The following is a 13,509-nucleotide window of genomic DNA, read 5'->3' on the forward strand; positions in this document are numbered from 1 at the left end:
GGTTTACTATGGCTGACTTTGATAAGTAGTACAGATCATAATAATCGTTGTTTCGCGATCAAAAATCATTTTGGGTAGAGTTGCCGGACCACACGCCGTGACCGGATTGGTCCGGCTGTTGCCCTGAGGCCAGTGCGTAAGAGATATTACATTCTGCATCCATCAATCGCCGTCGATCAACTCGAGAATCTGACCATGATGATGATGATTGTCGCATTTCGCAAAGTCACATTTCCTCGGAAGACAATGGATCTCTCGTCGACGGCTGGGCGGTAAAAATATCAGCAAGTCGATACTTATAAAACAGATACAGCTATTGCAATGCGTTGTCCGTGGTTGACACATCGATATCCGTACAGTATATTTTCTGAATGCCTGGACTTATTTTACGAAATTTATTTTAATAAAAACTACATTAACAAAAATACAGACAAAATCAACAGCACTACAGACAGAGTCACCGGTAAAGCCTATATCCATGTCAGCGGCCGGATCACAGAGAGTCTTCCAGTGAAGACATACACGGCGAAGGTCTCAACAACAAGCTCAGCGGTTTGGTTTTCTCCGAACTCACGTAATGGAGAGGGATTTAGAGAGAGATTAGGAAATCGATGAATAATCTCAGAATAAATTAAATCAAGAGATACGTTTAAAATGTACACCAACGATAAAAAAGCCGTAAATATGTGATCGTTAAGTATAAAAACATTTCTTTGATTATTGCATCAGTGTCGAATAAATGTGAAGTGCATGTAAGTATTTATATTTAATTCTCAATGTATTTGACCATTTTACGAGGAATAGTTAAGCCATTCATCGTCCCCAGGATTCACCGCCACATGAGATCAAGAGATGGAGGATGGTATTGGCGGTTTTCCATGAAGTAAGTGAGACAAAAAGTACATCATTATAAGATGTGTTTTTTTTAATCAATCAAAGATGTTTTAAAATTCTACCAATACTTTTATTGTTAAGATCCAATATCGGCTTATTGCTCAAACATAATATTAACAATCCTGTCAGAACTCGAACCCACATACCGAATGCAGTCACAGAAAAGATACTTTGGTATCGCGATATCGGTGAATCTATAATGTAGTTTAGGTAGATGTATCGATACTTTGATAGATACCGAGAACATTGTGACAGAGGAACCGAATAACCTAATTGATAATATGTTAATTTTATTAGAGAAATTTATTGAGATTGTTACGTATGAGCATGAGCCTAAAGGTGTCAAAGCATTACGTTGGGACGTTGGGTAGATGTGGCTGATAAAGTGGTCAGTGAGTAAAAACTGCACAGATTACCATCTCGCGAACTAAATGCACGCCTGTGACGGTAAACTTCACACGGCGGTGAGCTTTTAAGCTCCAATAGTGCTTCACCTCTTATATTACCATAATTGTTATTATACAAATTTATAAAACTTTGGTAATAATAGAATTTATATTTTAGATCAGTGTTTCTCTACCCTTATAGCCTGTGCCCCTCTTTTCAGTTTAATATTTTGGAAATTATACAAATGTGAACATTAAACATTGCCCCTTTATTCTTCACATGTCTTATGAATTTGTTACAAATGTACTTATATGTAGTATGTATGTATATTCATTTAAAAATTTTCTTATACGTAATATAATAATATTATGTAATATTTACCTACGTATGTTGACGTTTGTGACTCATGCATACTAGCAAGTTTTTGACTAATATTGTCAGCGACAAATGAAGTTCGTTCAAAACTTATACCATCTAGTATAATGGATACTTATTTATTTATGGGTATCTGATACAATACTTGTTATTTTTATTGTCTCTTGTGGTTTGGTGGAGAAATGGTAGGTACTGGATCCAATAAAATGGTGCGATTTTGTGCATTATTAAGAGCAATAAGCTCCAAGGTGTAAAAAGAGCAACATACATAATAATACCATTAGACAAAAATGCAATCATACAGTGGTATCAAAGAGACACTAATTGGCCATCCTTGAGCCCTGCAAACCGTTAACTTATTTGATGAAAAATACGTGGGAACAATCAATTGATAGTAATATACGTCATCCGCTAGTGTATCGACCCCAACTAATAATAAAAAAGAGCCCCACAATAATTTACATATTACATATAATATAATTATAAATAGAGTTGCCTCCTAAGTTGAAGCTTCTGATATTTGTAGACACAATGGAACGGACTGTTATTTACTTGCGCTGAAATATTTGATAATAAAAATAATATACTTATACATGTTTTACGGAAGTATCCAATTTTCAGACAACAAACTTTTGCAGTGCTACGCCGTGTCTGCTAATTTATTCATTTTTCTCAGTCGATTTGTTCTTCTGATAGTAATTTAATTTTCCACTCAACAGCTGTTCCTGAATATTTTACTGTTACCGAGTTGACTAATTTAAACTGAAGTATGGCGGCAGAAGAGACAGTTTTTTTTATTCTAGATTTCAGAAACAAGATTTTTACCAGTTAAAATAAGAGGCAACGAAATTTTAAATGTATTTTAAATAATATTACGTAAGTAACGTTTTTTAAGGAAACGTTGGTAGATGGAAAATTTGTTATTAATATATCATTAAATTAAATGTAAAAAATTAATACCTACTTACTATACAGTATGAAAATACTTAGTTGCAGTAGTAATTAGTATTCAATAATTAAGAAATTTTAAAATAGTTTCTTACAACTACCACCTGAAAATCTATCTAAAAAACATATCGATACTCCAGGAATTCTATACCTTAAAACAACTCAAAATTTAATGTTTTTTCATTAATTCATGAAACTCAATTAAATGAGGTTTCGGTTTTCATATACTACATAACCTACCCATTAACGCGTGAAAACAAATTCGAACGTCCTAACACAGATCACGGTGTATAAAATATTTTGTCCTGATTTTGGATCATTTGAGAACAAGACCCATTTATAGAATTTTAAGAACAGTTCGTGTATTTATAGTAATTATTGTAAGTCGGTCACTGGTTCACTTGTTTTCCTTAATTTCTTCTTAATTATGAATTTGGTGTTATCAATATCCATTACCAATACCAGCGTAAAATCTATAGGAATAACTAATTCTATCGAAGAATTGCAATTCTGTTAAAATTTATGAATGAAATAATTATAGAAAAAATTAAGCTCAGCTAAAATTGTTAACTTAGGTCGTAAATAATATTTAAGTATTACCTATGTTGTTTTATTTTAAACTTAATAAGGCATGCAAGAAAGTGTTATAGGTATCATTATTGAATGTTTCCTCCGGTTGCATGTAAGACAAAACGTAGCAAATAATTTATTTCCTGAACATTTTCTAGATTGTGATAAACACAAGCGATGATGGGAAATAATAATGGTATGCAAAATTGCTCTTTGATTTCTTCACACATACGTGTATTGCAGCACAAACACATGCACATTCTATGGCATAAATGCGACACACATTCATACATCTTTCAATGTAGTCTCATGCAAACATCTGATATACCTAGGCATTGTAATATGATAGCCCCACGCAAACTCCATAGCCACCTCGTGAACATATTACACTATAAAATAATATTATATTTTCAAAAAAAGTAACAAGTTTATTTTCTTTTAGATATCTTATTAAAAAATATTTTTCTTGGCTACGTTTAATTAGAGAATTAATTATAAATTATCGATGAAACCGCCTCATATGTTTGTTATATTAAAAATAAAAGGTAAGTATTAAAAAAGGCTACCTACGTTTAAGCAAAATAGATTATTATGTCGAGTAATTTTAAGTAAAATACATGTATAATAAATTAAATCTACCTTTTCCGGTTTATAAAACACTATTAATATTGCCTGACATGGGTGTTAATGAAAAAAATAGTTATTTTATGGAATCACGCGATGTAAAATAATATAATACTGAATATCGATATGACGTCACTGCCATCCGGCGAGAATAGCCGCGCACTTGTACCTAAAGGCATGCGATGGGATAATAACACCTTTCTGGACTAATTTCATTTTTATAACCATCAATTTCGTGCAAAGCCATGCGCGCCCTTTGATCGAACAGCCCGAGTATGATATATTGAGTTATGCGCATGCGCCTCAAGTACCTAAACAAGCTTTCAATATGAAAATACACCAGTCATCTCACTCGTGTTTATGGAAGAATGTATTTGCATCTCGGTCTGTTGATTTGGATTTACGTACTTCGTGTTGTAGTGGAATTATGGTAGAATAATATATGAGAGCAGCGATCGTCGATCGCTCCGAAAGATCGATGGATCTTTGATTCTTCGCATGCGCATGTGCAAAAGAAGAAAACTGTAATATGGAAATGAAGGGGGCGTCTCCTTGAGCGTATCGCTCCACCGTCTACTTTGTCAGATATTGCGATAATTTTAATCACGACATAAATAAGTGCACTCCTGTATTCTTGCCATCTCTGATATAGCAATAAACGATTCAATGGGTAGTCATTTAACTTTCCGGCAATAAATTAAATTAACAGACAAATTGCTACGTTCTTTGACTCTCGTTTTAAAGGAGGTTGAGTATCTCGTGACATTTTGGATGCAAATTTTATTGTTCTAAGTTTAATAATCTCTCTGAGTTTGTTAATTGTGTTTTAACTTTTTTTGATGTGAAATAAATAATATGGCGACATCGTATACAACAGTGAAAAGTCTACCGAGTGAGTTAAACGGAAAATATACAACAGCATCCTTCTATAATCTAAATTAACCATCATGTAATTAAAAATATCAATATCCAAAGGAATAAGTTAAAATACAGCATTTGCTGTACCAATTGACCCCACCAACAACAGGTTACTTACTTCTATAACATGAGAAAATAATCAAGTCTAGTAACAATTGACTCTTTCTGATATTGCGATAGGTATCAGAATAGCAGCATTCATATTTACACCACAAAACACCATAAGAACAAAAAAATACGTAGGTGACACAAAAAGATCATCTTTACCTTATTACCTTTTCCCAACAAGATTAGGTCGACTCGATTAATATTTTTATTTATTTCTAGGAATTCTAAACTATTGATTATTAAAACTTACATTACGTCGTTGAAACTAGAAAAATGTGTAAGTACCTATCTCCGTTTTAATCCAAAATTGTCTTTGAATGCCATCTAGTGGCCGTTGTTAATATCTACCCGTCTTGCAAATGATGTAATTCCAATAAAATTGTTACTTTGTTAAATCGTGGATGATTTAACTCCATTACCATATATTTGTATACGAAACCATGATGTTTTTTGTCTCTCCTGTAAAGTAGCATTTTTGGAATTAGACAATTTTCTAGTTTCAAAGACGATTAGGTATTTGTACAGTGAAATATTTTAAATTATTATCTTTGTAAAGAAAATACAAAGCCTTGACCATTTATCCACAAAGCAATTATTATGATATCACCAAGAAAACACTGTATTAGTAAATGTAAATATTATATTATAGAAACATATAAGTTTCCATAATATAAAGTATTTAGTATCTACAAAATTAAATCTTTATTTGGCTCTCCTGAAAAGTAGTGATTTTATAATTATCGCCCTCTTCCTTTCGCATACAGCATTAACAAATGTAAAATACCTAACCAAACACATAAACGTGAAAATACCAGAATTAACTATGAATGTATTTTATGATAATATTGTGTTTAAACTATTTGAATGTATGACAAAAAGTAGAGCTCATACTAAGTAGATATATATTACATATTTATACTAAAACAATATTATTATTTAAGTATATTTATTTTTTGAAAATGATTTTTTTTTTGATTTACTAAAGTGTCTTCGAAGCTACACCCAATAATTATAATAAAGCCGATCAACGACTTTGAGAATACATTTTATATATTATTTTTTACCCCACGAAGAAAAAAGACATTAAAAAATGCTATATGCCGGGGGCGACATTCCATCTGAGCGTTTTTTTCTGATCAATTCATTTATAAATCGCCTCCACACCAGTAAATATAGATATTAATAGACATTTTTATATGAATGGAAAATAAATTCAATACAAAGCTATGGAGCAGTTTGAAAATATTGTTCGCATATTATTAGCATATTTTTAGACTGATTTGATTGCCAACTAATAATGACGTAGGTGCTTTTATTATCGACTTGTTTTATTATGTATAGTATGCAATGAATAAGTATGGGACGTTAGATGAGTATTAAAAGTACATATAGATTCATTGACAGCTTTGGTATCTATCTATCTTAGATATCAATGAAATGATAAATGAAGATATTATTATATGGATCACAGTGTGGTAGAGGTCTAGAACTCTTGTTAGTTTTCCATAGCTCACTGACTCGAATGCATACCTACTTACATACAGTATAGTTTAGGTTAGTCAGTCTGAGAATTATTCTAAAAACAAAAGCGGTAGTATATATTCTGGAAAGATGTTTCATATGAATGGACACTGCAGTATTAATTATTCAGATCCAACGCATGTAGGTATACTAAATGCGTTAGTATAATGGCTAATTAAATTTTGTTAAGATAATAATTTTACGCAATGGTCAATGTCTCGCCTGACTACTCGGAGAAAGTCCACTCATTCTCTAGTCTATTCAATGTGGATGTGTTATATGGGGGGCTCTGGAAACAAAAACGGCAGTCTCCATTTTTGCAATATTATATTGGCGAGTCATCAAAAGTGTCTTACTTACTTCTTTCTTATATGAATATATATTATTAGTACGTATATCCACATATATTGAAGACCGAATTGAAAATTTCCATCAGTATCAGGATTAGGATTCTTATGTAAGTACCGAATAATATAATAACACAATAAAAATTGATTTATACCTATAAGCGTGGAAACAATTACCAATTATAAAATAGTATTTGAATGCCTATTGTGGAAAAAATACTATGAAATCGCTTTATTAAATTAACAGAATTCATAAAATGATAAAGTTTTAATGACTTTTAAACAAACTCAATAAATTTAACAAAGAAGCAAAACCCATATCTCCTAACAGAAATAAATAATAAAATAAAAATAAATTGAAAAAGTTTTCTGAAGAATTCGTAGTAAAAAGAAAAATCTCTACACGGAAGTTTTTCACGGGCTTTCATAGTACCCACACTAATTTAAAGTAAGAAGAATAGTGAAAGAAAGAAAATAATTAATCTCTGGTAGGTATTAAAAAGCTGAAATTAAAATATGTACTTCTTTCAAACGTGAATATAATAACATCAGGGATGGCGAACCTATGGTACGCGAGATGATTTTGCATGGCACGCGAATGTTTCATTTTGAATATTACTATTTTATGTATATTTAAAAAAAGTTTTACAAATAAATATTTAGGTACATACTAAAGTACTTACTTATTTATAATATTAAAAAATTATGACGACATTGCCATTCGTGTTTTCTTCGGTTTTTCATATCATGTTACCAATCGATGCGCAAACGGAAACGACGAAATTCAGGCATAAATAATGACAAATCGCATTCTATAAAAATTTGCAAGCAAATCATTTAAAAGAGTAATCATTACGTTTAACGTAAATATGTATACGATTGCATTGGTCGGTCCTTAAGATCGGGGAATTACACATAACAATATTCACTCAACAAACCTTATTAAATAAATTATCGTCAGTCATTCAAATAATATAATAACTGCTTATTATTTTACCTCAAACATAATCTCTAAAAATGGAAAACCGCTCAGTGATTGAGAATATAATATGAAAGAAGAGTGGTTTAAATGAGTTTAATTTGAGTAATTTGAAAACAAGGAGAAAAATATTCAAAGAATAAAAGATATGCCTTCGGCTAGAAATACGTTGAAAGATAGAATATCAAAAACTCAAAAAAAAAATTGCAATAAAAAAACTGTTTGGCACGTCGGACAGTTGAAAATTGGGAAATTTTGGCACGCGTACGTAAAAAGGTTCGCCATCTCTGTAAAAGATGATGATGTATGTATACTGAGTTTTGTGTAACTATAATATTAATGACGCCACTTGTATGAAATCATTTACTTTTATTGTTCTCTGGTTAATTTATTAGCTATAACTTATCAAAAGCTAACAGAAATGACATCATAGTGTAGAAGATGACGATTGTGTTCTTAAAGATCATTTATTACATATAAAATATTATCAGTTTATGAATTATTGTGAAAGAAAATTTTCATAGCAGACAAAAATGCGTATTTATGACCATCCTAACTAGACTTCGACTCTATATCGAGACGTAGACGTCACTGCGATCGTTTGTGAAACTAAAGCCATTGCTATACCACCGCCAGTATGTAAAAAGCGCGTGGCGTAATATTGTGTCATCGCATACAGCGCCATGGCGGAGATGTCAATATATATTATAAGCTGAACTGCAGTGCTAGTGCCCTTTCACTAAACTTCAGTAAATACATAATAAATACATAATAAGTACATAATATTCTAATCCCGACTCATTTTTACATAAATATGGTTTTGTGTGTTATTTATCGAATTGTCGATAATATGTATCTACGTAAAGCTATTAAAAAACTTTGGATGGTAATAGGTAGTAACAAACCGCCTTCTGCTTCCGGACGAATAAGTGGGGATATTGGGTAAAGTGGAGACGTGAAATAATTTTTGTGAGGAAGATTTTATCGACCACGTATTATTTATTGAATTTTAGATGAGGAGCTATTAAAACAAATTTGGCTGGTAATAGGTGGGTTGTAATAAACCGCCCCAGATGATAACGGGGGGGATATCGAGCGAAGTAAAGAGATGGGATATTTGTGTGTGGGAAGGGTTAATCAGGATGACCATTGATGCAATAATTACAAAAATTGATATCTTATCGTGAAAAATAATGTTAATACTTACTAAATACTAAGTGTATAATATTATGTACCTAGTAATAATGAGTGTAAAAGGCGAAACAGTGATACAACGTCATGAATTAAGTTGTGTCGTAATTAAAAGCATCTCTTTATGGCCTGGTGAATTTGCGGAACGATTGGCAAAAAACTAGATTGACTTTAATTTGATACGTTCACTTGGCGAAACAAAACTCAAGTACCTATTCTATTTTTATTACAATTGAGTCGATAGAATGGACGCTTTAGTGAAAAGTTTTTAATTAAATGTTTCCAGTACCAATCTGAATGCAAACAAAAAAACCTTCGTGTTGCACATTTTCCAACTCTAAATAAGTCTCATTATGATATCTACCCCTAATAGGTACTTTTCTAACAATCATAATATTTTTAATTTTTCAATCATGTCTATAAGTGGTATAGGTATTATGCTGTTTTTGTGTGAGTTCGTAAAATTCTTATGGAACATTTAACAAAAGTAATCTAACTGTTACTCGAAAATACGTTGAAATTAATTTAAATTGCTTTGAACAAAATAACATTCAAGTGCAAGTGAGTGTTCTCAAATCAATACAAAAACTTGCCAAACGAAATTCAAACCGCAGTGATAGTAAAAAAAACTCATTTTTATTTAAATATAAGTAAGTCAAACAGGTAATACACCTACCTAATATTTGAGTGCAACAGTTATTGAGCACATCTACCTGGTGTTTTTTAATACGCGGTAAACAATTTTTATAATTTTAATGGTCAAATATTGTAGGTATCATTTTTTTCTATTTTTCGCAGTTTTGTAAGTGGAATACAATTTAAATTAGACAAGACGGAAAACAAATATTTCAAGAAAATATTCAGGTATAGTCAAACTTTTAGTAAGTAGGTATACTAGTTGAATTAATTGGCATAGTTTTATGACCAATAATTATCGAATAAAAAGCACCATGACGTGTAACTTACTCTCGGAACTTCAATTTTACGACAAACTATTTCGCAGCATTATCAGCTGTCGACTGTTGTAGTGTGATAATACGACAGTTATACGATCGAAATTTAATACAAATGAATAAATCAATTTTAAAATAATAAAGCACTTACCTAATATTCCGTCAATGCTGTGATTCCTCCGTGGATCTGATTCATCTCGACGTCCGCCCCTGATGAGTCTCGAGATGGAGCTGACCGAAGGCGCAGTGTGCTTGTCACACACACCATCCTTGATCAGCTTGTCTCTGATCTCCCAAGAAAATATACCAGGGTTCTGACGCTTTAGTTCTTCGATTCTGTTCTCCACTTCTGGTGTGGCAACCCTGGGTTTCGAACCACCGATTACTCCTGGACGAATTGAGCCAGTTTCCTAATAATGGAGAAAAATACATTTTTACTTTAAGTAATTATGTTTCCCCTGTATAGAGAAAAATAAACTTTACATTTATTATTGAAATATTGTCATACTTGTATTTATAGTAAGACTCACGATTTACCGGGATAGATAGGAAAACTATTTCCCGGCTACCTAATCTTTAAAACTACTTACAGAATTACTATAATAATATGTTAACCCAATTTCACTGCACGTGTCACACGTGTACAGAAAGAATTATTAAAGTCGTGCCGAAATTAAATGAGTCATCTGTAAAAAATATAATAATTATAGTGCATCACCTAGGATTTTTTGTCACCGGTTAATTTGTCGTCGGTAAATTGAGCATCAACTATTAATATATATATTATTGTTTGTATTTCGTTTTCAGAAACTGTCAGTCAACACCAGATACATACAACTACTTACCCGGTACCCCACTGTGTTTTAACATTTGTTTTTAAAATAATACAATTTATTATTGAAAAGTACCTATGCCGTATTAATGAGATTTATTTTCTGATAATAGGAAAAATAATACATTGCTACATTCATAAACATACTTGGTAACGGTTCAGTATCTTAGAGACACATCCATGTGAAACTCTAAGCTGTCTGGAGATGACACATGGGCGTACACCCGCGGCTGCCATTTCCACAATCTTCAGTCTGATGTGATTCGGAAGTGGTCTTCCATTGATAAACACTCCGCCCAGCTGATTCACTCGCCCTTGACCTGAATAAAATACCAATTTAAATGGAAATTCGTACAGCCATTTAGGGGGATTTATGGGATTCTTAGGAATGCTAATTAAACGGGTCATAAGATGAAGTGCTAATAGGATTAACAAATGAAAGCAAACTTGAATTAACTCTGTTTACTTATATTGCGTAGAAAACTCAGTATAAACAAATGCCCTTTATTAAACCCTACTGAAATAACAAATTCAAAATTAAACTAGGTAAGTTGGTAGGTACTGTTATTTTAAAATTTTGCTAAAAGTAAATTAGTAAAACTGTGTTATTTATTTGAGATTTTAAAATTCTATTTTACAATAAACATTATTATCATCAGCCTGGCTTTCATACTGGATACTGTATGAATGCTTCCCCCAGACTGATTTTACATTTCTTATTGCAATATACTTAAGGGCGGACGTGCTCAGCGTGGGTCAAAATGGAGCTTTGAGGGGCTCTAAGGAGCAAAAAGCTCCATTTTTACTTACGCTGAGCATGTCCCCCCTTAATTAATTATTAACTCAATTATTTTGTAAATCCAACGGCCTGTAGGTCTATCCTCTATAAATTATCTTCCGGACGTTTTCTACTTATTTAGGATCACTGGAATATTTAAAATAGTATAATATAACACCAATAACATACAATATACTATTAGGTATCATTCTATGTACCTACTTATACAAATTATTGGTGATTACCACATGTTCACTTGGTAAGCTTTCATTTCACAACATTTTATACGGATAGTCCGTTTAGTTTTAGAAATATTAGATAGGTACCTACTTAATATACCTACATACAATAGAGCTACAATAATATGACGTAAAAAGTCATTAAATTATCACGTTTGTTCCTAAGAGGAGAATATTGCCATCCACAAAGTGCAGATTATCTTAAAACATTTTTTACAAATAACGTTGTTGGCTATTTGCTTGGCATTGTCTTAGTTAAACATGAATAATTGCAAAATTAACCGTATGAATTCGAGCTCGCACTAGGTAACGTGGGGATATATGACGATTAAACCACTGTGTTAGGTATAGGTATACTGTATAAGTACTAACAACTCATATGGCAAAATTAAATAATTTTCATATAGGTACTTAAATAAAATATTTCATGAAAGCCCCTAGTGAATTGCTATATTTTGTATTGATACTGCCGTTAACTTAGACAGTTTTTCCAGAAAAGTTTAATGACAGCTTTATAAATATTTGACATAGTATGTATATTTGACATAGTATATCAATTTAAAGACTACAGCGCGTTAAATTCAATATTTGTTTAAACATTAAATTTGTATTCATGGACGAAAATTGAAGCTTCGCTGTGTCAGCAGAGACTTACGTCATCTTCATAATAATAATCTTATTTTGAACAGAAGCTTCGCAAACTAGTTACGAGCTTTATAAACAAGTTCTGCTAAGCTTTTGCTCGAGCTTTTCAATAAGTTTAAGTAGGCATAAATAGTTAAAGGACATTGCCAAGATATTATACGTTTCATCTTTTATCCCCACAAAGGAACGATCGTCGGTCATTCTTCACCACTTAATAATAACGAGATTTTTCTACACAACCATTATTGCGAATTGAGCACTTTAGAATCATTCAACATAGGTTTATATTACAAAAAAAAATCTTTATTATTATATAAGGACACAATGGTTTTAAATTGGATGTATTTCACTTCATTGATTTTTCACAAAACTGGAAATGAAAAAAGGGAATTTATTATTTATTGTTATTTTAAACATTACCTATTATATGAACCTTCTATCTATTAATGTAAATGTATACATAGTATTTAACTATTTAATTATAAAACTTTAAATAAATTACACTTAAATCTAACTCAATCGCAAATAACTACCGGATATATATATAATTTTAAATGTTTACACTAAAATATTATAATATATCATGTCATAGGGGTCCACAGCAAATTCTCAAATAGCTAATTATTCAATGTCATTATAACAGTAAGAAACTCACCTATGAAGACATGAAGCTAATAATGATATATTGATACCTTATTAGGTACATAGTAGGTAGGTATTACAATATATAAGATATAGCAATAAAAGAACTAGGTACCTAGGTATTTTCTATGAGGATTTCTAAGTAATATAAATATCTAAGTAAGTAATAATTGTTGAAACAAATCTCCACAACTGATTCAACACACGTGATGTAAATTAACATTTTTTCTGTTCTTTTGTGAAAAGAAAACGCAAGTGGACCGGAACCGAATAAAGTTATCAGTAATCAAATATAAAAGTCGGGTATATCACTGCCCAAAAGCTACGCACATACGTGAATTCACACACTGAATCCATCCGCATAATAAAGCTCAGAAAAAGCTTTCGGCAAGGCATTATCTTGTCAGGGACATGCTACCTTAAAAGACCACCCCCGGCGTAGGCGATTGTTGAACACGATCGATACATTTCATCGCACCAATTCGAGTGCAATGAAAACGATGCCAGAAGAAAAAAATGCAATAAAGAAAGCAAACAGATAGGGGAACAACACCGCAT

At 31.7% G+C, this 13,509-nt stretch overlaps 1 protein-coding gene across 3 annotated transcripts in view; it reads right to left on the reverse strand.

The window, feature by feature from the left end:
- Nucleotides 1-13,509, reverse strand: part of gsb (paired box protein gooseberry) — a 79,466-nt gene that overhangs the window by 26,545 nt on the left and 39,412 nt on the right. For all 3 annotated transcript variants that reach the window (XM_085952691.1, XM_085952689.1, XM_085952692.1), the window contains 2 exons: nucleotides 10,795-10,967; nucleotides 9,967-10,225 (listed from right to left, as the gene is read on the reverse strand). In XM_085952691.1, coding sequence (XP_085808817.1) covers nucleotides 9,967-10,225; nucleotides 10,795-10,967 — 432 coding nt within the window. The remainder of the gene's footprint in view (nucleotides 1-9,966; nucleotides 10,226-10,794; nucleotides 10,968-13,509) is intronic.

Source organism: Rhyacophila brunnea, unplaced genomic scaffold (genome assembly GCF_057557595.1).
Source record: "Rhyacophila brunnea isolate RB1 unplaced genomic scaffold, BYU_Rbru_1.0 scaffold_3, whole genome shotgun sequence".
NCBI classification, from domain to species: domain Eukaryota; kingdom Metazoa; phylum Arthropoda; class Insecta; order Trichoptera; family Rhyacophilidae; genus Rhyacophila; species Rhyacophila brunnea.